Raw genomic sequence first — 27857 nt, forward strand, 5'->3', positions numbered from 1 at the left:
CATCTGTGGAACCAGAACGACGTAAAGAAGACCAAGCCCAGGAGTGGAAAAGTCATCAGTAGTTGTGAGGCTGTGCACACTGGACTCCACTTAAACGGGATATGGAATGGCCACCAAAAAAGCTGGCTTCCAAATCTGAGTCTGTTTCGTTATGGCTTGTATAATTGCTGGAGTTAGATAAGAAGCTGTTTTTTTTTTTTTTTTTCTTCCAATAATGTAACAAAAGTTCACTTTTTTATATTATTTATTAAATAAGAAAAAAAACCCGTGTTTAATTGTTTAACTTTAGCAACTTTATTATTACAATTAGCACTGACTCTAGTTATTTTCATCCTTTTCTTATCTACAGACTTTCAGGCATTTCTCTGTTAATAAGACCCATAGAAATTTAGGAGGCTATTTATTCCTTCTTTTTGAGGTACTACTCTGGAAGGGTTAAGAGGAATAACTAGAATTGATACCTTATTTTAGCTTCCAATCACAGTGGAGAGTTTAAAGAAGAGTTTCTAGGACTTATAGAAGGGAAATGGATGCAGCAGCGAAAGAATTTGGAGTGGCAGGAATGTATCACTGCAGAAGAACTACTGGTGTGGTACAAAACTTGCTCGACTGTAAGACTGTGGTGGGCCCTGGAGTGGTTGTTAAGATGTGGAGAGAAGCAAGAAAGGGAGAGTTTTGATGACATAAGCATATTCTTCTGTCTATAAAGAAATATTTCAGATCTATTTTTGAAACTTGTAAATGCAATTCTTGGCTATCAAACAGCCAGAAATTCAGCGCTGGTAGAACTTCTGCTGTTTGAAACAGACGATGTGATCAGGTTATACCTCAGAACTGTTTTGAATACAGTTGAAGTCTGTTTCTGGAGGATAAACTGGCTTTTCTGGAAGAGAAAAGAAATCAGATCTTTTCTGAGGCTTTGGTGAAAAGAACGGTCACTGACTGAGCATTCCTGTTGGCAGAGTTGGAAGGAGTAGGGTTGTGTTCATCTTGTATGAAGAAATACAGATTTAGAAGAGTAGTGTCAGATTGTAGGACTGGAGGAAAGGATTCATTTGGGGGTTTGCATGGCATATCTGTTATTTCAGATCCGGGACAGGGTTACTCTTCTCAATGCCCCGTGCTTAATTAGCGTGCCCACAAAGAATATTTATTTCTGATAAGCACGTGCTTCTGGGTGTAGCATGAGAAGCTACACGGTGTATTGCTTATTTTAAAGTATGTTTGTACTGAATATTAATTGTGCAATTCGTTTTGCTTGATAAAAAGTCTTCTCTGCAGATGAAAGCTATGCTGTCTGAAGAAGTGGTGATGCTGCACTCTGAATTTGGTATCATGCCTTCATAGTTTGTACTTGAAAAATCTTCACAGCTGTGTTAGGGAGAAAAGCACAGATGTGTACAGCCTATGATTTCTGCCTGGAAACTGTCTCTTAATAGCTGACTAGCCACAAACGTAATTTACTCTTAAAATCTGTACTTAATTCTGTCTGGAGCCCCAAGGTTTGTTTATTTATTTATTCCAATAGCAGAGCTTGTTTTAACTGATAATTTCGATAGAATTGTATCTGTTCAGAGCTAATGCAGCCAAGGTGCTGTGAAATGGCATGTGCTAAAACAGTGCCATTGGCGTGCTCACAGCAAACCTGTCAGCAAAGGGCTTCAAACCCGTCGTTGGTCTCCGTTCAAGGTAACTTTGTGTGGTACTTTGTGTGCGTTACAGAGTTCAGTTCCGTGTACTTTCTTGACTTGCAGAAGGGTGCCCATGCAGCACTATGTGGATATGCAAAAATCCCAAAAAAGACGAATGTTCTGTTAGCTTCCACTGTTACCTTTAATCCCCAGTAATTTATTTTAGTACTTTCTTTAATTGTATTTTCTGGTATTTGTACTTTTTCAGTTTCTTCTTAGCTGTGTGTGCTTCAAGTTCCATTTGAGCACTCGTTGCCAGCAATCTGACTGTGGAGACTGGGAGAGGGCAGACGGGATTCGTGGTGGCTGAGTTTGGTGCCTCATAGAAAGTAATTGGGAATTGCAAACAAACGAAAAACAAAACAAGAAGTGTGAGAGAGATTCAGCAATATCTTTTTTTACTGTGCTCCTTTTGGTTCTAATTAAGTGTTTCTATGTTTTGTCTTTGAAAGCAAGAGTTTTCAATAAGGATTTATCACAAGTGAACATAATTCTGTGGAATCTCTTTGCAAGAGTGACAAAGCGAGCTGTGATTAAGTACAGGTGCTGAGGGGTTACAGTCCAGCAGTCTGCTGTAATACGAACCAGAATGTTGTACAAAACCATTACAAAGAAACAAATAGTGATCTTCAAAAAGAATTAAATCCAGTATTGACAAAGGAAGCAGCCAGCTTCTCAGTGAAGGAGGAGGTTGGTTATCTTTGCCGAGTGAAAATGTCTTGAGTCTGTGCTGTGCACGAGTGACCACAAATTGTGGTGTTTCAAGCCAATCAAATTATTTCTGAAGGGCCTGATGTGGGCTTGTGTGCAAGTGCTCTGAGCGCCCTTGTGCTGCTCCATCCCTCTCTTTGCAGGGTGCTCTGGTTTGAGGGGACATCTGGTGTTTGGGATCTGCCCAAAGGGATGAGCTCAGTGCGTGAGTCTGAAGTTGATGTCAGCTTGCCAATTTTGCACATTCAAATGCTTTAGATTTTTAAATCAATTTTTGACAAGCAGTTTTAGCTTGGAAATGTAATAGATATAAAGTTCAAATTGTATGGTCCAGGAAAATGGTCTGGTTTTTATTTAGCCTGCAGGTAATGCTGATAAAGATCATTATTTTTGTTATTTTGTGAGGAAAAATCCAGTTAGGTGAATGTTTAGGCTTTGGGATTGTACATTTTGATAAAGTTCTACTTGTGCACATTTTTTTCTCTCAGCTAATAAGTAGAATGATGTGGAACAGGAGTTACCAGTATAAATGTGTTAAATTAGAAAGCAAAAATAACCTTCTCTCACAGGAAGTGAGGCTGGCAATGCAATAGATAAGGTGGAGTTCGTACCTGTATGCGATTAGCTTTGCAGCAACAAGGAGATTTCATGCAGCCAGAACTTCCAAAAATTGTATGGTGAGAATTGTCTTTGCAGCTGGTTCCTCCAGCTGTCTGGAGAAAATGTCTGAAGCGTGGGTAGCACTTTGCCTTTCATTTCTTGGTATTTCAGACCTTTGGGAACCTGTTTTCCCTTGTGTTACAATGTAATTTCTTTCTTTCCCTCACCCTTTTTGTCCTGTTGTGACAAGCACAGTCTTTGCAGCTGGTCTTGTTGGAGTGAACACCAACCACATTGATGTCTACCTTGTTATCTTCAGTTAATGCATCATTTACGTATCTATGAGAATGCCCCTTTTTAAAATGCTTCAGTGCCGGTCAGTTGGTGAAGTGCTCTCAAAGTATGATGAGTTCAGTGCAAATCAGACATTTTCCATTGGCCTGCAGAAATTTCACAGTCCCCATGCAGTGATATCCTGAAGCGAAGGCCATTTGCCCGGATCCCAGGCTGAGGCTGAAGCAGTGAGTTCAGACCTTCAGTTAAATGTAAGTAGCACCAAACCATTGCATAGGGCAGGAGGAAACAGGTAACAGCAGGATGGGAATGCTGGCTTTTAAACCAGGTAGATGGAAATTCCAGGGCAGGTAATTGAGTCATGTATTAGATGCAGCCATTCAATCTGAGTGATACCTCTGATATAGGCAGCAGTCCTTTGGCTTTTTGCACTGACCAATGATGATCTTGGTTCAAAATGAGGAATGATTGCTCGTGAAACCTTCTGCCAAACAAGAGTTAAGGAGTCGCTGTGGTGGGCCGAACTTATGAAACGCTTAATTCTGAAATCTAATAGTGAAAAATGGGGAAAATTAAAATAATTTAGTAGACAAATTATAATAAGGATATAATAAGCTGTTGGGCTCAAGCAGAACTGACAACCTTGTTCTCTGGCAATGGGTGAACAGCCAAGAAGATCGGGTATAAAATATCAAATGATGTATGAGGTATTTACTGGGGGAGCTCAGACCCAAGGTCAGATCATCTTGAAATTATCTGATCTTAACCAATTTCATATTTTACTGGGTCCTGTACAGAAAGTAAAATGATGTGGAAAGGGGTTGGAAAAGAAGGAAGTCTGATTGAGATGCTTGCTTTGAATGTGAAGATGGACACAATCTCCGCTCCTGTATCGCACTGAAGTACAGTAATTGTTGCTGTAGGGTTCCATCATCTATATCCCTCCTTTTTTCTACGTCATGGGCACTGGTAAAGCCTCAGATCAGTGAGGTTTAAAGTCTGTCTTCCAGATAACCCGTCAGTGGGTGGTAAACTGAGAATTAAGTCCCTATTCTGAAGCAGGATCACATAGAACTAAAACCAAATTCTCTCTGTTCTGAAACCACAAATTCTGTCTTGGACTAGATATGGTTGTTTTTTTTCATGCAAAGAAGGTTCACTGTCATTGGTTCATTTCCTTCAAAATCTGTTTAATTAGGTATTTCAGTAGGAAAATTCTTGATAAACTTCCACTTCCCCGTTGAGCTGTATGTTCTAGGAGTGGATTATAGCCCTGCGTTGGAGAAGTCTGAATGATTTGGTATTAAGGAACCATCATCTGCAGTGCTTTCAGCCCACAGTAATGATCGGGAGGCAGAAATGCCTAGGAATGGATTTGTGTATAAGGGAAGCTGGGCTACTGCATTCCTACCAGTGGGGTAGGAGACTTCAGTTTCTGCAGCTTCCCAAGCCCCATCCCCTTCGTAAATGAGTTGATGGTCGACAGCCCCTGCTGGAAGTGCTTGAGCAGGATTCTGGACTGATGCAGTGCTCTGTGATGCAGTGCAGTGATGCTCTGACCAGTGGGAGCAAACAGTTGAAAATTAATATGAATGCCCAGGGAAAGGCAAGCTTTGCTTTATTCTGCTATCCTTACCCGGACAAAGCTCTGGCTGACAACAGAACCTACAGAACAAGCAGGACTGGATGGGTTCCCAAGCTGGGTCTGGAGCAGAACTGACTCTTGGAGCACGCAAGGTTTCCAACTGGTCGGTGCCACCTCAGGTGTTCTGCACTTCTACTTGGAATCTTTCTTGTAAGGTTTATCCCTTTTCAAGGCTCACCAAAGTGCAACAGGAGCAATCGCTTTTGTTTTCTGGAAATACTCAGGCAAAATTGCTGACGATGATTTGTTGTGAGCAAGCTGGGTGTGAGAGCATGGGCTGTGCTGTACTGCATGTGGAAAAGGAAAATCGCCGAAACCAGAGGCTGGTTGTAGGAGGGATAAGAGGTTTGGAGAGAGGAAGTTAACGCTGAGAAATTGGCAAAGGGACCTCAAGCCACATAGGAAATGTAACAGTTAAAAAAAGAAAAAGGTTTCTAAGCAGGCAGGTGAAGAAAGGTAACGTTTACCAGTCCGGATTCTTTTCAAAGCCCTTCCAACTGCTATCTAAGATAACGTTCACACAGATGGAGAGATCCCACAGCCACAGAGAAGCACTCAGAGCACAAATGTGTTCCTCTGAGAGGACCAAGGACAACGTCAGCAGATAACAGCTCCTGGCTCCAAAGCAGTGCCTGAAGTTGCGCAGATGGCTGCATTTGGGCTCCCAGGCAGATGGGGAAAATATCAAAGTTCCTCGGTTTGTTTTATGGAGCACTAGATTAGGAAACATTGCTCAAACTAAATTTGGAGGGAGCACAGACGCAACATGAATCAGTTATGAAATTGCATTTTGGTAGGTTTATGTCAATTTAAAACCATGCTGCTCTGGGTGGAGTTAGCAGAGTAATTTAATGTACGTGGCGCTGTGGTCTAACCAAATCTCCATTCGCAAATTGCTACTAGTGAAGCCAACTTGTGGGAAGGGGGCATGTAGTGGGCTGTCAGTCAACACAAGCACTCAGCTCTGTGTGAAAGGGATTTAGCAAAAATTGTTGGAGATGGGGCAGGGCTTTGGTTTCTGGGAATGTAGGATTCTAATGCTCACAGTGCTAGGTTAATTGTTGGCCTCGATGATCTTTGGAGGTCTGTAATTCTGAGCCCATCAGTTAGACTAGAACAGAGCAGTACCACACAGTGCAGTTCAAATTCCTCAAATGAGGGAATGCGTGGCACCCAGCTGCCTTTTCTCTCATCCACAACATGGCTGCAACAGCTCAGAACCGACAAGTGGTGCAATGATCGTCTCACATTGCCCTTTCTTCCTTTTTATAATTGCAATTTTATTTATTTTATTTCCAACTGCTTTACTAGGCTGTACTTCTCATTCACACCTGGCCCTCTAGCTTCTCTCCCAGCCCTGTATTCACTTTTTGCAGAACAACCTTTCCAGCTGCAGGAACATCACCCTCAGTTTTGCCTTCATTCACTGCATCTCTGAATATCCACTGCTCCCATTGATCCCTTACAAATCTCACAAAAGCCATACAGGACAAATGCAGCCCTGTGGCTTTCTCTCTCTCTTTCCATACCGGACCTGGAGCCCTGTCTCCTTCAGCTCCGCACACAGCAGAGAAGTCTGTCTCTTCTTCAATAAATATTTGACAAACTGATGCAGCAGGGAAGTTATGTTGAATGTCAGTAAACATTTGATGTCTTGTGGAAAAACCCTGCTTTCAGTAGAAATTCTAAGAACATTCACTACTTTGCAAAAAGCAAAGAAATGCGTACAAAAGAGAAGGGAAAGAAAAAAAAAAGCTTAAAAAATAGCAGGGAATGCAGAGCTCTGCCTCACAGTCTCCCCTGGTCTGTATTGTTTTGCTTCAGCTGGTTGACACTATTTAAACAGGTTCCTTATTTAATAAACACAAGGGCACTGAGATATGTTTTCTGGATCCTTTTCCTAGAACTGAAACCTCAGCCAGGGCTTAGATACTCACAGAGCTTTCTCCTCCTAACAAATCCAGCATGATGGCCCTGCTTTATAGCTAAGAACTTGCTTCTGCTTTCCTTGTATGTTCCTTCAGCCCTGACCATGTCCCGACAGGGCTGTGCCCACTGCAAGCTCCCCGCACTTCCAGCGGCCTCCCAAAATGAGGGACCAGAAGTCTGTTGAGTTGGGTATGGCATATGTGAAACCTAGAGGGGAATGCTGGGAGGGCATCACTATCCTCATTTTCTGCTGTAATGACTGAGTTTTGAGTCAGGTTCAGAGCAAGAAAGCAGCTCTAGTCACTGCCCATCTTCCTCTGCTCAGCACTGAAATGCTGAAGAGGTCAGGTATGGAAAAAGTCCCATGGCGGGCTTGTAAGCTGCTCAGAAGCTTGGGGTGTTCTTGGCTGCACTAGGCGTGGTATTGCCTGCACATCAGCAGGGGTGATCCTCCCTCTCGGCTCAGCACTGGTGAGGCTGCATCTGGAGGGTGTCTGGGCACGGTCAGGTGGATGGATGTTAGGGAAAGGTTCACCAGAGGGTGGTTGGCACGGCACAGAGCTGCTGTAGTTCAAGAAGCATCAGAACAACATTCTCAGACATACGGTTTGATTTCTGGGTACTTGTGTGAAGTCAGGAGTTGGAGTCGGCGATCCTTGTGGGTTCCTTCCAACTCAAGATATTCCACAATGCTACGCTCTGTCTGAAGAAGGGGAGGTTCAGGGAGACCCCATCAATGTATATGAATGCCTAAAGGGAGAGTGCAGAAAATAGAGGGCCAGGACAAGCAGCGCCAGGTGCAAGCTGGTTTGCATTCCTATGCTGTGCAGGTGCTGGCACAGGCTGCCCAAAGGCTGTGGGACCCCTCCTTGGAGATGTTCAGAAGCCATGGGGGTGTGGGCCTGAGCCCCCTGCTCTGGTGTCCATGCTGGAGCAGGAGTGGGACCAGAGGGATCCAGAGGGCCCTTCCACCCTAGCCGTGCTGTGGTTCTGTGTCTGTAAGAGCAAACACAGCATTCTTAGCAGCAGAGCAGTTCTCCCCCAGTACTGTCGGCTCCCAGATGACAATCAACCCTGTGGCTTCAGCTCAAGGTGTCATCCTTCTCTTGGATGTGAACTGGGTAAGAAATAAAATAAGTAACTGCTGAAATAGGAGGAAGTCTATTAAAATCAAATAGTGTTTGCCTGCAGAGGATGGTTCCTACTTGGCACTTGCTTCCTGCTGGTGGTAATGAAGGCATTCTCTCATCTTGCAGTACCGTAGGTAGCCAGCATCTCGCTAGCTTGGAATGGGTGCCTTTGTTACACAATTGGGAGTGGCACCAAAGAAAACTCTTTGTGCCATAATTATCTCTGAAGATGCAGATAATAACTCCAAGCAGGGATAATTTGCCACTAGGCAAACAAAGCAGAAGCATTACCGTTCAAGAACATTTCCTTTGCATTTTTCTTCCTTGTTAGGCTGCCTTGGATACCTACCAAGTGTTGCGGAAAAAAAGATAAAACCACAGTGCCAGAAATGGGAATTTTATAGACCACTTAGACAGAAATTCTGGGATTTTTTAAGCACTCACTAAAATGGTGTGGAGGCTGCTGATGAAGAGCCAAGGAATGGCTGTATTGGAGATGTGTAACAGAAATTAATGCACAAAGAAAAATGGATAGGAAAACGGTGGTCAGAGGGTGAGCGGGTTGTCCTATAGGCACAGCAAGGGTGTGACATTTGGTCTATGTCATGTGATGCTGTAAGAAAAAGATGATAGACTCTCCTTCATGTAGTCGTTGCTTGGAGCCAGTAATTTTGATCTTTCTTTTCTCTGAGAACAGACAACTTTCACCACTAGGAACCTTACGTGTAGCTCACCATCCATTCAATTCAGACTGAGAAAAAAGTCCCAAGAAGTGAAAGAGAGGTGAGTACATCCTTTGAATCTAGTGACACTCCATATGTACCTTGATCTGTACAGAGAACCATCAGCAGTTGCCCAAGAGAAATGGATATCTGAGAAAATAAAGGGTGCAATCCTTCACCTGTTTGTCTGCTCCTGTCTGAAATCATCTGCTCCAAGCTGTAGGAGGGCTGTGATCAGTTGTCATTCAAGGGAGACAGTGTGTGAGCACAGGCAGGGTTGTGCAGCTGTGGGACAACTGGGAATGGGCAGGAGGTGGGGAGAAAGAAGGAGAGAAAAGTTTAAGCAATTTATGGGCATTTTATATCTGAAATGTGGTGTTTGAGTTCTTTGCTGTTCGTCTGCCCCATCCAGCAAGTAGCTTGCCTTTGGTAGCCCTGCTGCAGGTTGTCAAAGTAGGCTTGTGGGATGGGATTTCTGCCTCAAACACCTATAAACAAATGATGTTCAAATAAGGCAACTTTAGGTTTCCTTATGTTACCAACCTGTTCTGCTCACACCTACTGTTGAACACAAATTTCCTCTGAGAGCAGTATGTGAATTAAAGGTGCTGGGAGGACTCCAGGGCTCTAGTGAGGAGAAGGCAACATACTGTAGCAGGGAACTTTCCTCTGAGGTGCACAAAACGTTGCAGAAAGCCTGAAGTTTCCAGTGCTGGTAAATGGAATAAAGATGACAAAATGGTTCTGTATCAAAGAAGGGGACGGGATCTTGGACAAGGTCTGTGGTGATAGGACAAGGGGAAATGGATTCAAACTAAAAGAGGTTTAGATTGGATGTAAGGAGGACGATTTTTACAGTAAGTGTGATGGGGCACTGGCACAGGTTGCACAGAGAGGCAGAGGCTGCCCCATCCCTGGAGACTTTTGAGGTCAGGCTGGATGGGGCTCTGAGCAACCTGATCCAGCTGTAGGTGACCCTGTTTGTTCCAAGGGGAGTTGGACTAGATGGCCTTTGAAGGTCCCCACAACTCAAACAATTTTATGGAAATGACTGAATTGCAATATTGAGTTTAAGGTTCATTTCTCTGGGAGCTAACCAAAAGAGCTGATGTTCTTCTTATGCTTTAGAATAAAATGCATGTTTCAGAATAAAACTTATGTTAAAACTTATTCTAAAACTTACATTTCAGTGTGTAGTTAGCAATACTCAGATCCAATGTACCATTAAAACATGCTTTGCCATATATAAGCAACAGCTATAACAAAGCCAGGCTTTCAAATGCTGTAGACTATTCAAAAAGTCTCATTTTCTGCCCTCACTCTCCCACATCAATCCAGAAGCAGCCGAGCTTGTTCCCTCAGTGTCAGCAGAAGGATGGGCTTGCAGAGGGTCTCATCCTGCAGCCTGAGGTGGAGTAAAATTTTCATTTCATCGCTATGAATTAAATCCCTGAATAATTGAATTCAGTAGGTATTTGCAAAAGGTCAGATAGATGTTGGTAGTCTCAGCAGTTCCAGGAACAGTGCTGCTTTATTAACGTGGCAGGCAAAACGTTGTTTCTATGGATTGTGCATAAATAGTGTTTACAATTTTATTTTAATTTCCTGTCTCTGAGCAAGCTGGATGCAAAACAACCCAATAGCTGAAGTTGTACACTAAATTATATGGGGAAGGCACCGTGGGCAATAACTGAGTGCAGAGCATGGCTCTGGGTGCTTGAAACTCAAATCCTATTTCTAATTTAAAATCATTCTGTAAAGAGATCAGATTTTTCTGATTAAAACTTTGAGAGTGGTTGTATTTAATATCCACATCTTTATTCCATGCAGCACTCAAATTTAATCTCTGTCTAATAAGAAATTTTTTAAATGATATTGACTCAGCTAGGAGAGGGAAACATCTCCAATGGGATATTTTCACAGAACAAAATAGATTATCTGGCTTCTCCGGCCTGGCTCCACCAAGCACCCAGCCTCACCCATACACTGCACAGTGAAGAGATTGAATCCCTTGCTTGGTGGAACAGCAATAATTACAGCATTAAAAGATTTTCCTGTGTTGAGTCTGTTTACAAGTATGTGCGATTGGAAAAATAGCTCCAAAGTTAAGAAAATCCCCACACTGTACTGAAAACTTTCAGTCTGTGCTCATTTTTTTGTGCTGTTTCTGCTCTCCTGTGTCTCGTGGCTTCTATTTTGCTGTGTGCAGTACCTGACCAGGAGTGACTGGGAATGCATTTGTGCAATGCATTTCTACTGTGGGCATCGTTCCAGGCCTTCAGTCTTATCCAGGGTGGCAATTTCCACGTGAGCCTTCGAGGCTCAGCTCACATCTGCCCTTTACATGCGTGGGTGCTCACAGCTGCAGGGAAGAAAGCTGCTTCTCTGTGCTTGTTCTATGTTTTTTATTTAAAACAAAGATACATTTAAATGATGGTAATTTATCATAGATACTTGCCAGGTGAAGAATGCTTCCCATCCTCGTTTAAAGTCATCAATATTTATTTTCATTTTATTTAGAAAAAATAGTTCTACTTCAAAGCATTATTTTCACACAGACAAGCCCGTTCTCCCCACCCCAAAATGCTTTACTTGACTATGGCACCAGCATGATCTCGACACGTCTTAGCTCAACTAAAATAATGTGAAAAAAGTACTCCAAATGTAACCGAATGATTTTGATTGTAAGGCAGAGATACTGACGTGAAGACTGAAATACATGTATTTGTGTTTGAGGAGAATCTATTTGCAGCTTGGAAATTTTCAGAGATGCTTAGAAGTGCAGCTGAATACTGAGCTAAACTGTTGATGTTAAGGACACCAATTTTTTTACAGGAGAATTTATGACAAATAGACCATCTTCTAAGGCTTTTTATGAAGTCCCTTATCTTCAGAGAGCCCTCTTCCTCCTTTGTACTTTTGAAGGGAAAATGATATAAAGCTTAGACAGAGACAGCATCCATGAAGTTCTCACAGCGTTTTACTGTCAGCTGAAGTGTTTCATTACCTTGGAACTAAATCATATCAACTAATGCCACAGCCACTTCCCAAGACCAGACGATGTCCACTCGAATTTCTGTGGGCCACTTGTAGCCCCTTCTGATGCAACTCAGGGGGGTGCAGACATGTTCATGTGTGTGTAAGAGCACTTGGAGAGCGAAGCCCTTGTCGTCTTCCCCTCCTCTTCATCACCAACCTCTCCTCTAATCACAGGCGGCTTCTGCTTAGTGCAGCAGGTGAAAGTGGCTAGAAAACCCATGCGGAAACGCTTGTTCATGAAGCAGTATATGATAGGGTTCACACAGGCAGAAGTGTAGGACAGCAGGTGGATAAAGGAGATGGGAGCTCCCGAGAGATGCAGGTCTGCTGAGGCGGTGTCAAATGCGCGCCAGGCGTTCACGCTGAAGATGGGAGTCCAGCAAATGAAAAACAAAACCACTATCACCATCAGCATGCGGATGACAAGTTTCTTGGCCATCAGGTTGGCAGAAGAGCTGCTGCTTCTCACCCTGTCTATTTTGCTGTTTCTCATAGCAGAGAGCTGTTGCAATGGCACTTTCCTTTTCCTTTTGGCTTTGTGCAGGTAGCACCCATCTCCATCCTCGTATTTGGCGATGCTGGTATTTCCTTTTCTTTCTGTACACATAAAGGAATGCTTGAATAGTTGGCAAAAGGTCTCTGAATGGTGTCTCAAATTACAAAAATAATTGGTTCTAAGCCTAAATGAATATAATATAACTCACAGCTGAACAAGATAGAGAAATCACAGCCCCAGTTTTGCACCACTCATGTATCAGCTGCTCTGTCTGCTGGCCCATAGTATTCTCCCATCATAATTGCACACAAACTGATGCAACAGAAGACTGTTTGCTCCAGTGTTTGCTTATGGAAGTTTTCAAAGTAATATGCTGCTGCTCTAATTTGACAATTTTGTTGTAAACTTTACTGACAGAAACAGTCCTCATCCATGGCCTGAAAAATATCCTGACATTTCTATAAAAATTTTAAATTTAAATCATCCCACCTAGAACAACTGCAAAAAAAAACATAGGTGAAGAATTACTGGCAAGAGAATAATGGAATCACCTCAATAAAAAAATAAATGCTCCTGGCTGAAACAGATTATAACCATCATTTTTACAAATAGAAAATTTTGCTTATTGCGGTCTCAAGGTGACTGCTCACATCTTCAACTCTAAGTTAAAAAATAACTGAAATGCATTGTTACCTCTTGACGATCTTCTCTGGCTGGTATCAAATTTTATTCCTCTGTAGAGCTCCAGTGAAATGAGGCCATATGCAACCATCATTATTATCCCAGGTATAAGAAAGAGTATGAGCAGCAGGAAGGTGTACCTAAAGAATCAATAAATGGACAGAGACTGGGGAATAGTGCAAACCTTGTTGTTGTTGTTGTTGTTGTTGTTGTTGTTTTAATATGTTCCCGGCCCCTTGCAGAAGCCACAGGAGTTGTTGTTGATCCTCAGAGGTGCCCTGGTACTGGCTTCCAGTACTGGGCTGAGATGTAGCTGGTGTGCACTTCCTTCCATGGCTGAGGCACCTATTGGAGGGATGGTGCAGACATCACTGGGGTTCCCATCTCTGGGTCTGTGCAGAGCCCCTGGGGCTGGAAGCCCCTTCTTTAAGGTGAGTGCCTTTCCTTTGTTTGCACATCACTGTCTGTTGTTCTCCTATGTAATGCACTGATGGCAGCTTCTCTAATGTGACTGAAAAATGGGGAAATCATTCTGTTTAAACATTCAGGAGCCTACATCTCTTCTGCTCCTCAGAACTTGTGTACCAGCTCATTAACACATCGTAGAACCTGTAGTGATGCCTGGGAGGAAAGAAGTTTGACCTGCATCCTTCCTCCTCACCTGCACTCACACTGACAAACTCCTGAGGCTACTGAAAGCACTGGTATGGCTTTAATGTGAGTGGTGCATACTTTAATCTTGTTCCTACTTCCGACTGACCTTCAGGAGTGGAAAAAAACCCCACCAAATTAAAATCTTACATCTTCTCAGCACCGGTTGAAGTACTTGATCATTGTGCAAGGACACAATGTCAAAATAATATTGCTGCTTGATGGTGCTACTGTTTACTTAGCCTGCCTGGAGGTGTACCACCTGGAGCTCTACCACTCCCCTCATTTCTCTTATGCTCTTCTCTACAAATAGCCAAAAAGGCTGAGTTCTCAAGAAGGGCATTTGCAGTCTCTCCAGGGTTTCAAATTCTACTTATCTGCTTCAGAGGACGCTTGGATACAAATATTAGCAGGCAAGGTAGCATCACACACACAGGAGGGAGCCTGTGTACGTTTTTTTTCTGAGATCAATGAAAATTTCTCTGAAAATATTGGAGTTTATGCTTAAATTAGTTAAAGCAGAAGTATTCTGACTTGATCAGTGACAGATGCTTTCTTTATAGCGGGGGCTTAGCAGACCAGTGGGAGAATCATTGCCATGTTAGGTGTCCTTCCTATGACAAGGCAGAAGTTGTGTAAGAGTCAAAATGTAAGCAGCTTAAAAATAAGATTCTTTTTCTATAAATAAGCTTGAGAGATGTGTACATGTTTCCTGGTGGATAATGCTTAATTTTCAATAGGCTTAATGCTACTATGAAATCCTGTTTTCTGCCAGATAATTATGCATTTGCTTAGAGTTAGATAAATCTTACCAAGACTGTTGAATGACATCACTTGGCCAAAGGAGCCGACACATGTTGGCTGTGCTATTGTTGTACTTGGTGAAAGGGACCAGCTTGCTGTAAATTGGATATGGTGACATGATGGTAAAGGAAACACACCAGGTAGCAGCAATCACTTTCAAGGCATGGGATTTTGTCTGCCAGACCCTGGACTGAAGAGGTTTGCAAATGGCACTGTACCGCTCCAAAGAGATGGCAACCAGGTTGAATGTAGACACACTTACAGAGATACCTGCACGTAGAAAACGAAGTAAAAGGTTATTCTCGTGTTTAAAATGCTTCTGCTGTTTACAAATAATCTTGCTAACTTTCTGTATAAACGTGGAGAGAACACAAATACAGCTAGCTAGTTGTAAGCAAAATTATTTGTAAATAACGTGCTGATTAAGTTAGTGAAGAGTGCATAGAAATTGGGTCTAGGTGTCCATGCCAACACTCCTGCTCATTGCTCTAGTGCCAGAAGTCCAAGAGGAAAGATTCATTCATTCGAACTGTGAAATTCTGAAAGCAGAAGGAAAGCACTTTTCTTTCTAATTCTTTTTCGTACTGCGTGGTTTGTGCACCAGAGTAATTGTGTTTCATTTCAAACCAGCATTTGAAATAGTGCGATTTTGCTAATGCTCTTTTAACACAGTGCTGCAGTCCCTATTCTATTGCTTTAATTTTTTACTTGTCCTGCTAGATTGGTGATCTGATTTCCTCATTCAACTGAATTAAATACTTCCATTTTTAAAAAATTAGATGCTAATGGAGTTAGAAAAGTAGGAGAACTGAAACTATGAAGAAAATCTTTATCCTTCAAGTATCCCTAATTTCTCCTGCTCATATGTTATGAAATATAATGCAGTGGTCTCTGTTTCTTTCTCTGAAGCATCTCAATTTACCACTGCAGGATTATAGATATTTTTGCTTAATTTTACAGCAATTTTTTCTTTCAGTGTATGAACTTTAATTTTTATGAATTCTCTGATGCCAGTCAAAAATAAAATACTGATGTCTTAATGTTTTGCTTTACTCAAATCACCTGTAATTGAATATGTCTTCTTACATCTTACAGTTAAAGACTGAGAGCAAAGGTGATAGAATGGTTGTCAGCACCTATTTATCAGTAGAAGCTTCTTAACCTGAGTTGCTAAAGGGAAATGTCCATGTTCTGATTCTTAAAAGAAGACACCTTTGTAGCTGAAACTTGCAGAATCAGAAATATTTCACTGGATTTTTATAAACTTATACATTGTGAAATAAGAGAAAGATGACATTGCTTAGGTAAATTTTTATGACATTTATGGCAGTAATTCATTATAACTGTTTAAACACAGCCTTTAGTTGTACTGGTTTTATCTACAAAAAGATGTTGATTTCCCATTCCCAGTTTAGGTGCATACTTCCACATTACATAAAAGTTCTCAAGGGCGTAAGTTAAAGGGGCACAGTGCAGGCATTTTGAAACTCCTGGCTCAGCCTCCACAAGCAAAAGGGGTGCAGCACAGCATACACAGGTGTGACTTCCTGAAGTCAGACTGTAAGAGCTGCATCTGTGCAGCCTGCATGTTGTGATCTACTGCTGACCTCAGATCTGACCTGATCTGTTCTTACAAAGCCCTTGCTCTAAAATCCAGTTCTGCAAATAGTACCTACTTCTGCTTCTGACTATTTTTGTCCTTTCAAGTACCACCGCTAACAAAAATCTGTGTGGTGAGGACTATACAGACCGTCCTTTTTGATGGATGATCTGGACACTGCTAATAGTTCTGTCAGTGATAGGTAAGCAACTGTACGTGCCAGGTTCCTCATTAAAGCTTATTTGTACAAAACACTTCTCACCTGATACAGTCAAACACTTCTGTGTGCTGTTAAAATTAACCGAGTATCTCTGTGTTTTGCTGGAAACCAGATCTAAAAATACCTGCCCTACAGAGTTGTTTCTTGATGATTTTGGTAACTGCTCAATGGCAGATAGAAAAAATCAGGTCATTAATGAGCTTCTCACATATCCCACTAGTCAATATTCAAAACAAGAGTAAACTTCCAAGACTTACCCATGAAGTAAGTGGCAGTTTTGCAAACAGTGCTCCCAAAAATAAAATCTTTCAGCAGGTTGGGAATAAGGGTGAATGGCATGCAGAAGAGGCAGAGCATTAGGTCACTGACTGCCAGGGACAGCAGAAATATGTTGGTGACTGTTCTCATCTGTTTGTTTCTTATCAGCACAGTGATGACCAGAATGTTCCCCAGAACACTGAGCAGAAATATCAAACAATACAGCAGGATCCGGATTATCTGATGCAGATCTGAAAACAGTCACAGAGAGAAATCAGGTATGAATTATATAGATCATAGACTATTATATGATTCATTCTTTAATCAGTAGGTAAACCCTTTCAAAAACCTGCCTGGTTTTAGTCTTGCTGAGGTTTATGCTTTTATACCAATCAGTTGAAGTTCTGAAATTCTTAAATGTATTTTGGTCTACTTCAGTTGTATAACTTTAAGGTAGGACACATACAGTGCACTTCTGAAGGCAAAAAAAAATTTCTGAAAAGCATGTTCTGTTCAAACTGCTTTAAGTGCACTGCTCATTCACCACAGAAATTCTTCCTTTCTTGTGAAAGCATGAAATTATACAGCGACCAAAAACATTTTAATACAGTGATGATTATTTCAATCTCATAGTGTTATAATTTCATATTTAATCTCTTTTACATGTTCTGTCAGACCACATAACTTTGGTGCTATGGATTTTCTCAGAGTCAAAATTGTGTTACTCCGTGTCCTTCATAGAGCTGTTTACATTTTGTACCCGATATTCCTACTGTCAGTTTTCCATTCTAACACAGTTTTGTTCCATCTGGACGTTTATCTTGGAAAACCAGTACATATTGAAATCTTTCCTGCCTGTTTCTCATCCTTACTTATCAGCAAGTAGTTGATTTTGCATTCCCCCACAGAAAAAGCCTTGTCTGGCTGTTTTGCTACGTGCTCGCTTCCAGCTACAACTCAAACTGCCTGAAAGAATCTATTTTCTATACCTACCTTTAGAAGAATAAGGTGGATCATCCACACAGTAAAAAGTCTCATTTTCCAGGAGGATATCACACAGCAAAGCAGTGATATTGGTACTGTTCTCAAGGAAGCTAGCATCAACTATTTCCATCCTTCAGGATCCACAGGTTAGCTGCTACGAAGAAGGCTGGTTTGTAACTATCTGCCCATTCTTTCAGTAAACAGATATCTTCTGAATGAAGTCTTCAAGAGGAATACGAGAGAGGCAGGGGTGCAAGTAAGTTCTTTAACCATCCGCCAGGAACGCTCTGGTCAGGCTGAAAAAGATTTATGCCATACGAGGCAGTTTAGAAAAGCAGGGCAAGCATGCAGACATACATCCACACATATGCACACATGCACACATCCCCTCCTGTACTTTTTTAGATCCACCCTCTTTTGTTACTGGCCTACTGTTGGGATTATAAACAGACTAGAAAAAGATTACAGTGTTAACCCCTTGCAAGGTTGCTTCTGCTCACGTCTCTGCAACGTTTCTCAGAGGGAGGTTGCTGTGCCACAGCCAATAAATCACAACGAGTGAATGATGAGAGTGATAAATCCGTCTCTCAACCAACACCACTTAAAATGTCCAGAGGAACTAAATAAACAGGCAGAGAAAGGAAAAATAACACCAAGTTTTTGCAAGCCTTACGTGAAAGTGATTTTTTCTTTACATTTTTCAGAACAAACTGAAGACTGGGTGTGTAACTGACTCAGGAAAACAAGAGCTGTTACATCTATCTCATTTAGCAAAGAGCTAACTTTATGCTGAAGATTTTCATGTCCCTGATGCAAAGCTCAGTAAGGCCACAAATGCCAGTGTTCCTGGATTGAGCTCTATGGACATATGCCATTAGAACTGTTGGCTAATATAAGCAGAAGCCTAAACATATTTTCCGTGCATGGGCTTCTATTTGACTTGTAAACTCAAGCTGATAAAATACTGCGCATTAGTTACGCATTAGTGCAAAATGTAACCTTGGCTGTTTAAAAGAAGCCCTTTCCTCTGAGTTCTGCTTTGTGAATACATAAACACTGTCCTCTCTGGTGCTCCACAGTGTCTTGGACTTTCAGCATAGCAGTGGATTTAAGACCTCTTTTTAAATACACAGGGCAATAATAGGTTCCTAATAGCACGTTCCTAACCCCTTGAAGTTGGTATACAATGACTGAAAGTCCTGGATTTCTTCTCCACCCTCTCCAACTTTGGCTTACAGTGCCATATTTGGAAGGGGTATGCAGGAGAGTAGATTGGAAAGTTCCAATTTCTAAATTACCTTTTCTGTAGCAATTTTATTATAGTAATTTCCTTTACATGCTCTTGTAGTTGAATTGTTGTTGTTGTTGTTGTTTTTTGTTTGGTTTGGTTTGGTTTTAATCTGAGACAAAACAGGATCAAACTTGCAGACAGGGTGTACAAAATGTCTCATCAGAAGGAAACATTAAGTCCAGTAGAATTCATTTTCAGCCTCAAAGGTATATCACACAGGTAGGAAGTTAATCTTACTTTTATCTTTCTACTTGTTGCTTTCAAAAAATGATATTGAAGAAATAAAAGTTGAATTTTGTCTCCATTTTTGCAATAATTGACCATTAAGCTTGAACTTTAAGTGCTGAACTCTGAAAAATCTTGCTCTCTTTTAGCTGCCTAATTCATCTGTAATTTTTTTGCATGTTTTAAGGACTACCTTGATGGATGCTATTAACCAGCCACTCTCTTAAATGACAGATTTGCCTATTTAATTAAACACAGATTTTTTTTTTTTCAGATTTAGTTTTGAATTATAGTTCAGATTATTTTGAATAACTGTTCAGATTTATTTTGAATTGTTTCAGTATTTCATAGTATTATGATATCCCTAACATCTGAGTGGCAGCTAAGGCAGGCGCTGATTCGGTGGTGGTAATCCACAAGAAAAGCCCTGTCTGCTTTTTGGAAAGGACTTCTGGGTTTAGATTGCTTTCTCACTCCTCAGAGACAGCAAGGTACAGAAATTCTAGTCTAAGTTGCCAAAACTTCTAGTTAACAACTTCTCTTTCCTTTGAAAATGACTTCCTATAGAAGGAAAATCAAAACAAAACAAACTCAGACCAAATTTTCTAGCATCTATCTGCTTTTCTTAGATGTGCCTTGCTTTCAGTATCTGTATCTGAGTCGTTTCATTTAAGTCTTCAAATTTTAGAGCAGTAATAAAGCAGCATTCAGTGAACGATTTTGAGCTCTCTCATTTTTTCTGTCTGAGACCTTTGCATGTCAAAAGAAGCTATTATAATTATTTTCAATTATTATAATACTCTGACCTGCTGCAAACCACAGGCTGGGTAATTGTGTTTAGCAATTCCTTTACTGAATTAAATAACCTGTAATGGAGTTAGAGTCTTTCTGTAAGCAAGATGTCAAATTGTTGTTCTAGGCTTATTTTTAATGTGGAAAACTTCTTTCTGGTTTCCTGGCACCTTCTATTAGATCTGTGTTAGAGAAATGATTGGATGTGTTTTCAGTTTCGTTTGTGTTGACTGGTATTAGCAGTATTTCCTTCATTACCTTTTACCAGATATATTGCTGCTTGGAGTTGGTTTCTTTCTCAATTCATTTTTCATCTGCAGCTTTTATACTGGTTATACCACTGCACTTTTGGGGTTAGTTGCTGGTGTTCTGACGAGTTATACATTGTTTTTGCTCTGTGCCTTGAGGAAGCAGCGGTATATTAAATAGAAAGATGATGTTTTCTTTATGTTGTTAGATATAGACTGAGACTGAGAACTTACTGTCTGCTGGGCTTCCAGATTTGCTGGGCTAGATTTCCAAGTGTCATCTATGAAGACTCCAGGGAAGAAGCAGAGTGAGTTGTCTCTCAGTGCACCATTACAGCGAATTACCATTCTGAGCCAACTTCTCCATAGCTGTCATGACTTTATCATGTCTGAAGAACATGAGGTTAGTTATTCATGCCTTGTGTATAAGCTGTTTCTTCCCTGAGCACTGTGGCCCAGATCTAAACCTTTTCTAGTTCATGTACAGTTTTTCACAGATGCTAACATCTGAAGATAAACCAAGGATTTTAATAATGGAATATTGAATTTTTGTGGGTTTTTTTTCTTTCTCTGTTCCTTTCCTGATAATTCCTGTAATCCTATTTGCCTTTTTTATAACTACTGAGAATTGAACTGATGTTTACATGGAAGAATAATATTGTAACTACAGCAATCTCTTTCCTGCATAGTGATAACTAGCTTAGAGCTCTACAATATTCATGAAGAATTATGTTTGTTTTCTACATTGCAGTGATTTTTATTTTAGAAAGATCTTCCTGCACCTCTTCATAGTCAGCTTTTCTTCTTCTCTCCTTGATTGTTATAGCATCAGCTGAAAATTCTTTCATCTCACTCCTTTTTTCCATTTTGTGGTACATTTCTAAAAGTGATGAATGGCTGAGGCAAGGCTTCCTATGGGGCTCCATTTGTAATTCCTTTTCACATCTATTTTTTATGTTGTTTCCTGCTTTACCCTAAAACAATGGCCTCCTACTTGTCTATGATGTCTCTTTACTACTGAAATACCACTTCCATGATTCTCCTGATTCTTTCTGGCATCCAAGTCCATGCCAACTTCGATCCTTCAGCCTAGATTGGTATTTCAAGACTATTTGCAAACACTGATTGCTGCGTATGCTGAATTATCCAGGGCTTGGGAAACTCCCGTTGGAGAAGCAATGAAGATACAGACCCAGAAGTGATACAGCAGCTCAGTTACATGGGCTATGCCCTTAGCACAGCATAGACCATGTTCCACATTGAAGAAACAAAACACAAAGCCTGAAGCACTCATGAAAGTTAGGACTGCCATTTAAAAATCCTGTAGTGTAGACCAGGTGTTCAGAGATTTGTATGTGTTATTACAGTACCCACTAGATTTATTTCTGTGGATGCCAAGTTTATAAACTGGCTCTTCATCTCAAAGGTTTTCACTGTAACTCTGTTTGAATATTGGCATTGTGTTTGCAAGAGGTCATATTTAATAATTTTACTATTTCCTTTAGAACTTCTGGATGAATGCCATCTGGTCCTGGACTGAGCTGGATTCAGTATCTGCTGGCTAAATTGCCAGACTAAATGAGTAAGAATTTGCTATGAACTCAACTCCCTTTTTGGAGTTGATTTCTGCATAAGACATACTAAGATCAAATGTTTTTGTTTTTCTAGGCATTTTTTGCATAGATTTACTCAAATGTACAGCCAACAATCTCAGTATTTGGACAGTTTTGAGTTGCCTTTTTAACATAATTTCTCTCTAATACATTTGAGTAATTGCATGATAATAGATCACTCTCTTTCTAGCTGATCAGGACCATTTCATTGCCTCCCTACAAGCTTTAAGAAAGAAAAAAAGAAACTGTTTAAATGAAATGCTTGTTAGCCATAAATGTCATTTTATTATTTAGGAGAAACAAAACTTAAATGGTTGTCCTACCATACCACAATTTGGGATGTTGGGAATTTTAGGCAAGAACTTCCTTAGAGAAGGCTGCCTTATTAACTACACCGATTTATTAATAAAATTGGCTTTGATAATTAAGAAATAATGTAGGTATCACAGTAGCATAATGAACCTCTGCAGGTAGTCTAAAGAGATGTATACAATGTTTGTCCCAATATTTGAAGTAGAGAAGGCCTGATTAATCTGATAACAAAAGGATCTGGGTTGTTGTTGTTTTTTTTTAATTTTAATTATATATTTTTTTCTGCTATGTCACATGATGAACACACCAGTTTAGTACCAAAACAGGTAGTGTGCTCTATCATTCCCTGCTATGTGTACCATACCTTTCTTATCCAAAATCAAACTGCATCAATTTACATTTTCCTCATAGATTTGCTTGAAGGTTAAGCGTCTGTTTTCCTCACTAATTTACCAAAGACCTTTTCTTATTCTAAATAGAAAATCTACTTGTAAAATTATGAATTTGGAAAATCTTAGCTCTATCTTCTACGATACCTACAAACAGTTTTGGGTTTGTTGCCAGGTCTTTCATTAGTCTTGGCAAATGAAATAAGATAGATGAATTAGAAGAAATATATATGGAAAGTCACGGTCTAGTTCTGTTCTCAAAAGAGTTATGCTGGCATTAGGCCATTGATTCTGTGGAATTACTCTCATAAACCACAAGGAGATTTGAATAAGGCCACACTTTTGGAGAACTCACGAAATTCTCAGGAGCACATCTATTTTATTACATTTATTTAAAGTACATTACATTCAGGTAGGTTTTTTTTCAAGGTGATCTGACCTCAAGCCCCTTTAGGTTTTTGGAATAACTGCTGTCAAGACCAGTTTATTTAATCATCCAAACTCATCAATGTAAGGGTGAAAAACGTGTCATGACACCTACAAGGTAATGATATAACTGTTCTTGTCAGTACTAAACTCCTTAATAAATCTCAAAAGCAGAATAGACTGTTGAAAAAAACCCTATGTGTAACAATCAAGAACCGTAGTCTTTTCTTTTTAATTCTCCAGTGAAGACCCATAGTAGTCACTATCGTTTTACTGCTAGTAGTTTTTGTTAGTAGACCTTAAAGAAGTGTACAAAAGAGGTTATTTTATTTTAACCGCAGTCACTATGATTTTCAAGTTAGAGACAAAAAAATGAAGCCTAGGAATGTGAAGTGATTTGGCACAGGTCACTCAGTGGACCAGGGTAAGTGTTTATAAAAGAAAATAATCTCTTCAGGCTCTTTATGGCCTTCCCCTGGATCTTCTCCAACAGCTTTATGTCTTTCTTTTGCTGGGGGCACCATGCCTGGATGTAGTAGTCCAGATAGGGCCTCATAAGGGCAGAGCAGAGGGAGACAATCAACTCCTTCACCTTGCTGGCCACCTCTCTCTTGATGCAATCCAGTTGGCCTTCTGGGCTGCAAGCACACACTACAGGCTCATGTCCAGCTTTCATAGAATCATAACATCATAGAATTGCTCAGGTTGGAAAAGACCTTAAAGATCATCGAGTCCAACCACAGCCTAACCATGCTACCCTAAGAACCCTCCTCTAAATCATGTCCCTGAGCACCACATTCAAATGGTTTTAAAACACATCCAGGGATGGTGACTCCAACCACCTCCCTGGGGAGCCTATTCCAGTGCTTAACAACCCTTTCAGTAAGGAAGTTTTTCCTGATATCCAACCTAAACCTACCCTGACACAACTTAAGGCCATTTCCCTTGTCCTGTCACCTGTCACCAGTGACAAGAGACGAACCCCGCTCTCACTGTAAGCACGTTTCAGATATTGGAAGAGAGCAATAAGGTCTCCCCTCAGCCTCCTTTTCCCCAGACTGAACAGCCCCAGTTCCTTCAGCAGCTCCTCGTAGGACATATTCTTCACAAGCCTTGTTGCCCTTCTTTGGACCTGCTCCAGCACCTCAATGTCCTTTCTGTACTGAGATGTCCAAAACTGAACACAGTACTCGAGGTGAGGCCTCACCAATGCCTAGTACAGGGGCAGGATTACTTCCCTAGTCCTGCTCACCACACCATTCCTGATACAAGCCAGGTTGCCATTGGCATTCTTGGCCACCTGGGCACACTGCTAGATCATATTCAGCCAACTGTCCATCAGTACACCACGGTCCCTTTCCAAGGCAGCTTTCCAGCCACTATCAGACAGCTTTCCAGCCATTAGGCAGCTTTCCAGCCACTAAAGACATCCACCAGACCCCCTTTTCCATGGGCTCCTCTAAGTTCTTCTGCCAGGCTGTACTCATATCTGGGATTGCCCCAGGGTAACATAGGTCTGCTCAGCCTTGGGAAAAGAAGACTGAAGGAGAGATCTGATTAATGTTTATAAATACCTAAAGGAAGATGGGAGGCAAATGGATGAGGCCAGGCTCTTCTTGGTGGTGCTTAGAGATAAGAATCACCAACCCTGGAGATATTCAAGGAATGTTTAGAGGTTGTGTTGAGGGACATAGTTCACTGAGAACTATTGGTGACAGGCAGTTGGTTGGACAGTTGGAATGGATGATCTTGTAAGTCTTTTCCAACCTTGGTGATTCTATGATTCTATGAAAACCTGAACATAGGAAGTTCCATACAACATGCAAAAGAACTTCTTTGTGGTAAGGAACAGAACCTGTGGAACAGGTTGCACAGAAGGGTTGTGGAGTCATTCAAGACCCATTTGAACACCTTCCCATTTTATGGAACCTGCTTTAGCAGGGGGATTGGGCTTGATGATCTCTTGAGGTCCTTTCCACCCCCTGCAATTCTGGTTCTGTGAGTTTGTGTCCTGGCCCAAGTACACCACCTTGCACCTGGCCTTGTTGACCTTCTAAAAATGTTAGGGGATGCGTGTCTCATTTAGAAGGCCTTTTTACTATTACTTCTGGTTACAACATAGATACAACATCAACAAATTCCTACCAGAAATCTCCAAAAGAATTAAAATAACCTCCTTGAAAGAATCCAAGTAGAATTTTGATTGAAAAAAACCAAAAGATTATAGGATGTTCAGAATTTTGCTGTTTGTCTATTGTCATGATTTTGCATGGAAGGATTAGAAGGGGAATGAGATTGTGAGATAATGGACTGTGCTGCTCAAGTTCCAGGACTCCTAGGATGAAAGTGTGATTTTAAGTCAGACTTGTGGCTATTTTGCTGGACACAATTAAGTATTCTAAAGTTGTTTGACTCTTGCTCTTTATATTGTGACAATCTCCAGGCCCTATTTATTTATTTATTGCTTCACTGAAACTCTGCTAGCTACCAGTTTAGATTAATTATTGAACCAAGTAAGAGGAAGTATGAGGAAAGACAACTTGCAGAAGTTGAAATTCTGCTATCGGTCTTGATTTGTGGAATGTTTATATTTATTTGCAAATTGGCCAAATTATCTTTGCATTTTGGACTGCAGTCAGGTTGTTGATTTTTTTTTTTTTCTGAGAAACAGAATTGCGATGCCAAATACTTGGATTTATTTCAACTACTATACTGAGCTTTCTTGGTAGCATTTGATAGTATTTCCATAGAAATTCATTTCAAAATGTTATTCAAACACTGAAAATAAATACTAGTTTCCAGAGTTCCACCACAGATGTGCTGTTACTAGATAGAATTATTGATCTTGCCATGCTTTTTCTATGTAATTCTTAAGAAAACACACACCAAGGAACAATTGTTTTAGCTAGTTTGGACTATTTGCTTATGTTTATACAATATTACATTGTGCAGGGAGTTAATGTGACAGAAAGCATGTAAGTTTTAAATTCATTTTAATTGTTCAGTCTTTGCTTACATTACAAAACTGTTTAAAGCTGCTAAGGAGAACATTCAACTCTCAAAAGAAGGAATAGGCAAAACCCCAAGAACAAATTCTGCTCAGAATTCTCTACATTCACTTGGCAGCCAACCTCAGTTAGTTTGGATGCTATGGCATTCCCCAGATATCCAGGGGCTTACAAATAAGGCAAATACATTGGAAGTTGGATCTTTGGGATGTAATCATTGCCTATGAAAAAGATACACTTAGTTGATGCATTGTCAATTTTACTTTTACAAACATTAGAGAATTTGTAGCGAATGTGGATGATTACTTCAATAGTTTGTGCCTCTGAAGTCATTATCTTACATATGCAATTTCATGCATACTGGTTTCATCCTTCTGTAATCACCGTCGTTGATGATAAGCATTCTTTGCACAAACAAAGCAGTGTAAATGCAGAGGCTACTGCATTGTTTCTTGGATACCTAATTTCTCTCAGTATTTTCCCTCTATTCTGTAGCATTCGTTTTTTAGTCTTGTAATGTGGAGAAACAAAAAAAAAATGAGGAAGGAAAAGTATTTCTGATGAAGCTACTAGAAAAGCTCAGTTACAATTAGTGATTCATTTTACAACCTCTGTTTCTTTAAGGTGCTTGAAGCAAGTAAAGCTTCTTTTAAATATTATAAGTATTATGCCAGTAGCACGCCCCCAGATTCTATTCACACTCACTCTGCCTTTAAACCTGATGTGTATGTATTTGCTCAAACCATAACTGTACAGTGTTCTTACCTATTTAATTTTTGTTTGCAGTTCAGTGAAGAAAGCCAGAACTGTCAACTTCAATTTTATGCCTTTTCATGCTGAAAAATCTTGTTCACAAGATATTATTTAGAGACTGCAGGAAATTTCAGATTAGATTATGTGAGAAATATTAAAATCAAATCTAAAAAACCAGACCATAATATAAAATTCTGAATACATTTTGATTTTCTTTTTTAAGTAGGAGTAAGCCTAGGTCATGTTTTTGTCATGGATATGTTAGGGTTTTGGTAGCTTTGAACTACTGTATAATAATGCCAAAGTAGAGTGTTTTTCTAAGTAACTACAAGATTATCAAATGTATACGTTTATATAAACATATATGGAGCAGGTTTGGGATGAGGTATATATATATATATATATATGGGATGTGTGCATATATGTAAATACATACATTTTCTCCTCCAAATCGCTTAACATATCTGCTCTGTAGGCTATTCTAAGTCTTTGTGCCATGCCTAGTCTCATTGTAAACCTTTACATATATACCTGCAGGAAAATATTAACTAAGTTTTGAAAGCATCTTCCTCAAATAATTGGTGTCCTCTCCCTTTATTATTTCTCTACATGTCAGTACATATGTGGGGAGAAGGACATCTCATTGATCTAAATCCTCAGAAATGCTGCCTTTATTGTGCATCTAATTTAACCTAAATGAAAAACTTTGTGAGTGTTGACAAACCCCAAGAAGGAAATTTTCTGCTGTATTTTAAATAACTACACACTATTCAGCAGAAAATGTATCCTGCTGCAGGTCTCTGTGAGTACAAGCCCAAATGCAATTTCAGACAAAGACCAGACATTTTTATCCATGTGGGCTACTAGCTTGTGTCTATAGTCAAACTGGGGAGCAACTTTTGTCTCATCTGCTCTGGAAAATATGTCCATTGATAAACAGTGGGTAGGCAAGTTGACTGCAGGGATTCTTCTGATGAAGAACAAAAATAATTAAAGATAAAAATAATTAGAGAGAACAGGGAGGCATCTGAGGAAGATGGACTATGGCAATATTCAGCTCAGGGGTGTCAACTCTTGGAGCTGGATCATGGAAAATCTGGCTGTAAAACTTCCTCTGCCTTAGCTGTCTAGTAATTATTCCACAGTTATCCTTCTGACAGTATATATTCCTCCAATTCCACTCCTATATTATTACTTACTCCTGTCCATGATTGACAAGCTCAGCTATAGCAAATCTATACAGTTTTCCTGAACTGTTTTATCATTTTCTTCTCTCTTCTCTGCTCTGCTCTGCTCCTTTGCCTTCCCTTGCCTTCCCTTGCCTTCCCTTGCCTTCCCTTGCCTT

General features: G+C 40.4%; 2 protein-coding genes across 2 annotated transcripts in view; one reads left to right on the forward strand and one right to left on the reverse strand.

Moving 5' to 3' along the window:
- Positions 1 to 11168: 11168 nt before the first annotated feature.
- Positions 11169 to 17798, reverse strand: CCKAR (cholecystokinin A receptor). Its single transcript, XM_042812357.1, has 5 exons — positions 17465 to 17798; positions 16471 to 16722; positions 14402 to 14663; positions 12951 to 13078; positions 11169 to 12358 (listed from the first exon to the last, which is right to left on the reverse strand). Exons 1-5 carry the CDS (start codon positions 17583 to 17585, stop codon positions 11832 to 11834), a joined length of 1290 nt encoding a protein of 429 aa, XP_042668291.1. The 5' UTR covers positions 17586 to 17798; the 3' UTR covers positions 11169 to 11831.
- A 2561-nt stretch (positions 17799 to 20359) lies between these two features.
- Positions 20360 to 27857, forward strand: part of TBC1D19 (TBC1 domain family member 19) — a 58975-nt gene continuing 51477 nt past the window's right edge. The window contains exon 1 of the mRNA XM_042812714.1: positions 20360 to 20414. Within this exon, the coding sequence (XP_042668648.1) occupies positions 20397 to 20414 (18 nt within the window). The 5' untranslated portion in view covers positions 20360 to 20396. The remainder of the gene's footprint in view (positions 20415 to 27857) is intronic.

This window comes from Centrocercus urophasianus, unplaced genomic scaffold, assembly GCF_019232065.1.
Source record: "Centrocercus urophasianus isolate 14NV4802_14NV808 unplaced genomic scaffold, USGS_Curo_1.0 seq_13, whole genome shotgun sequence".
In the NCBI taxonomy this organism is placed as follows: Eukaryota; Metazoa; Chordata; class Aves; order Galliformes; family Phasianidae; genus Centrocercus; species Centrocercus urophasianus.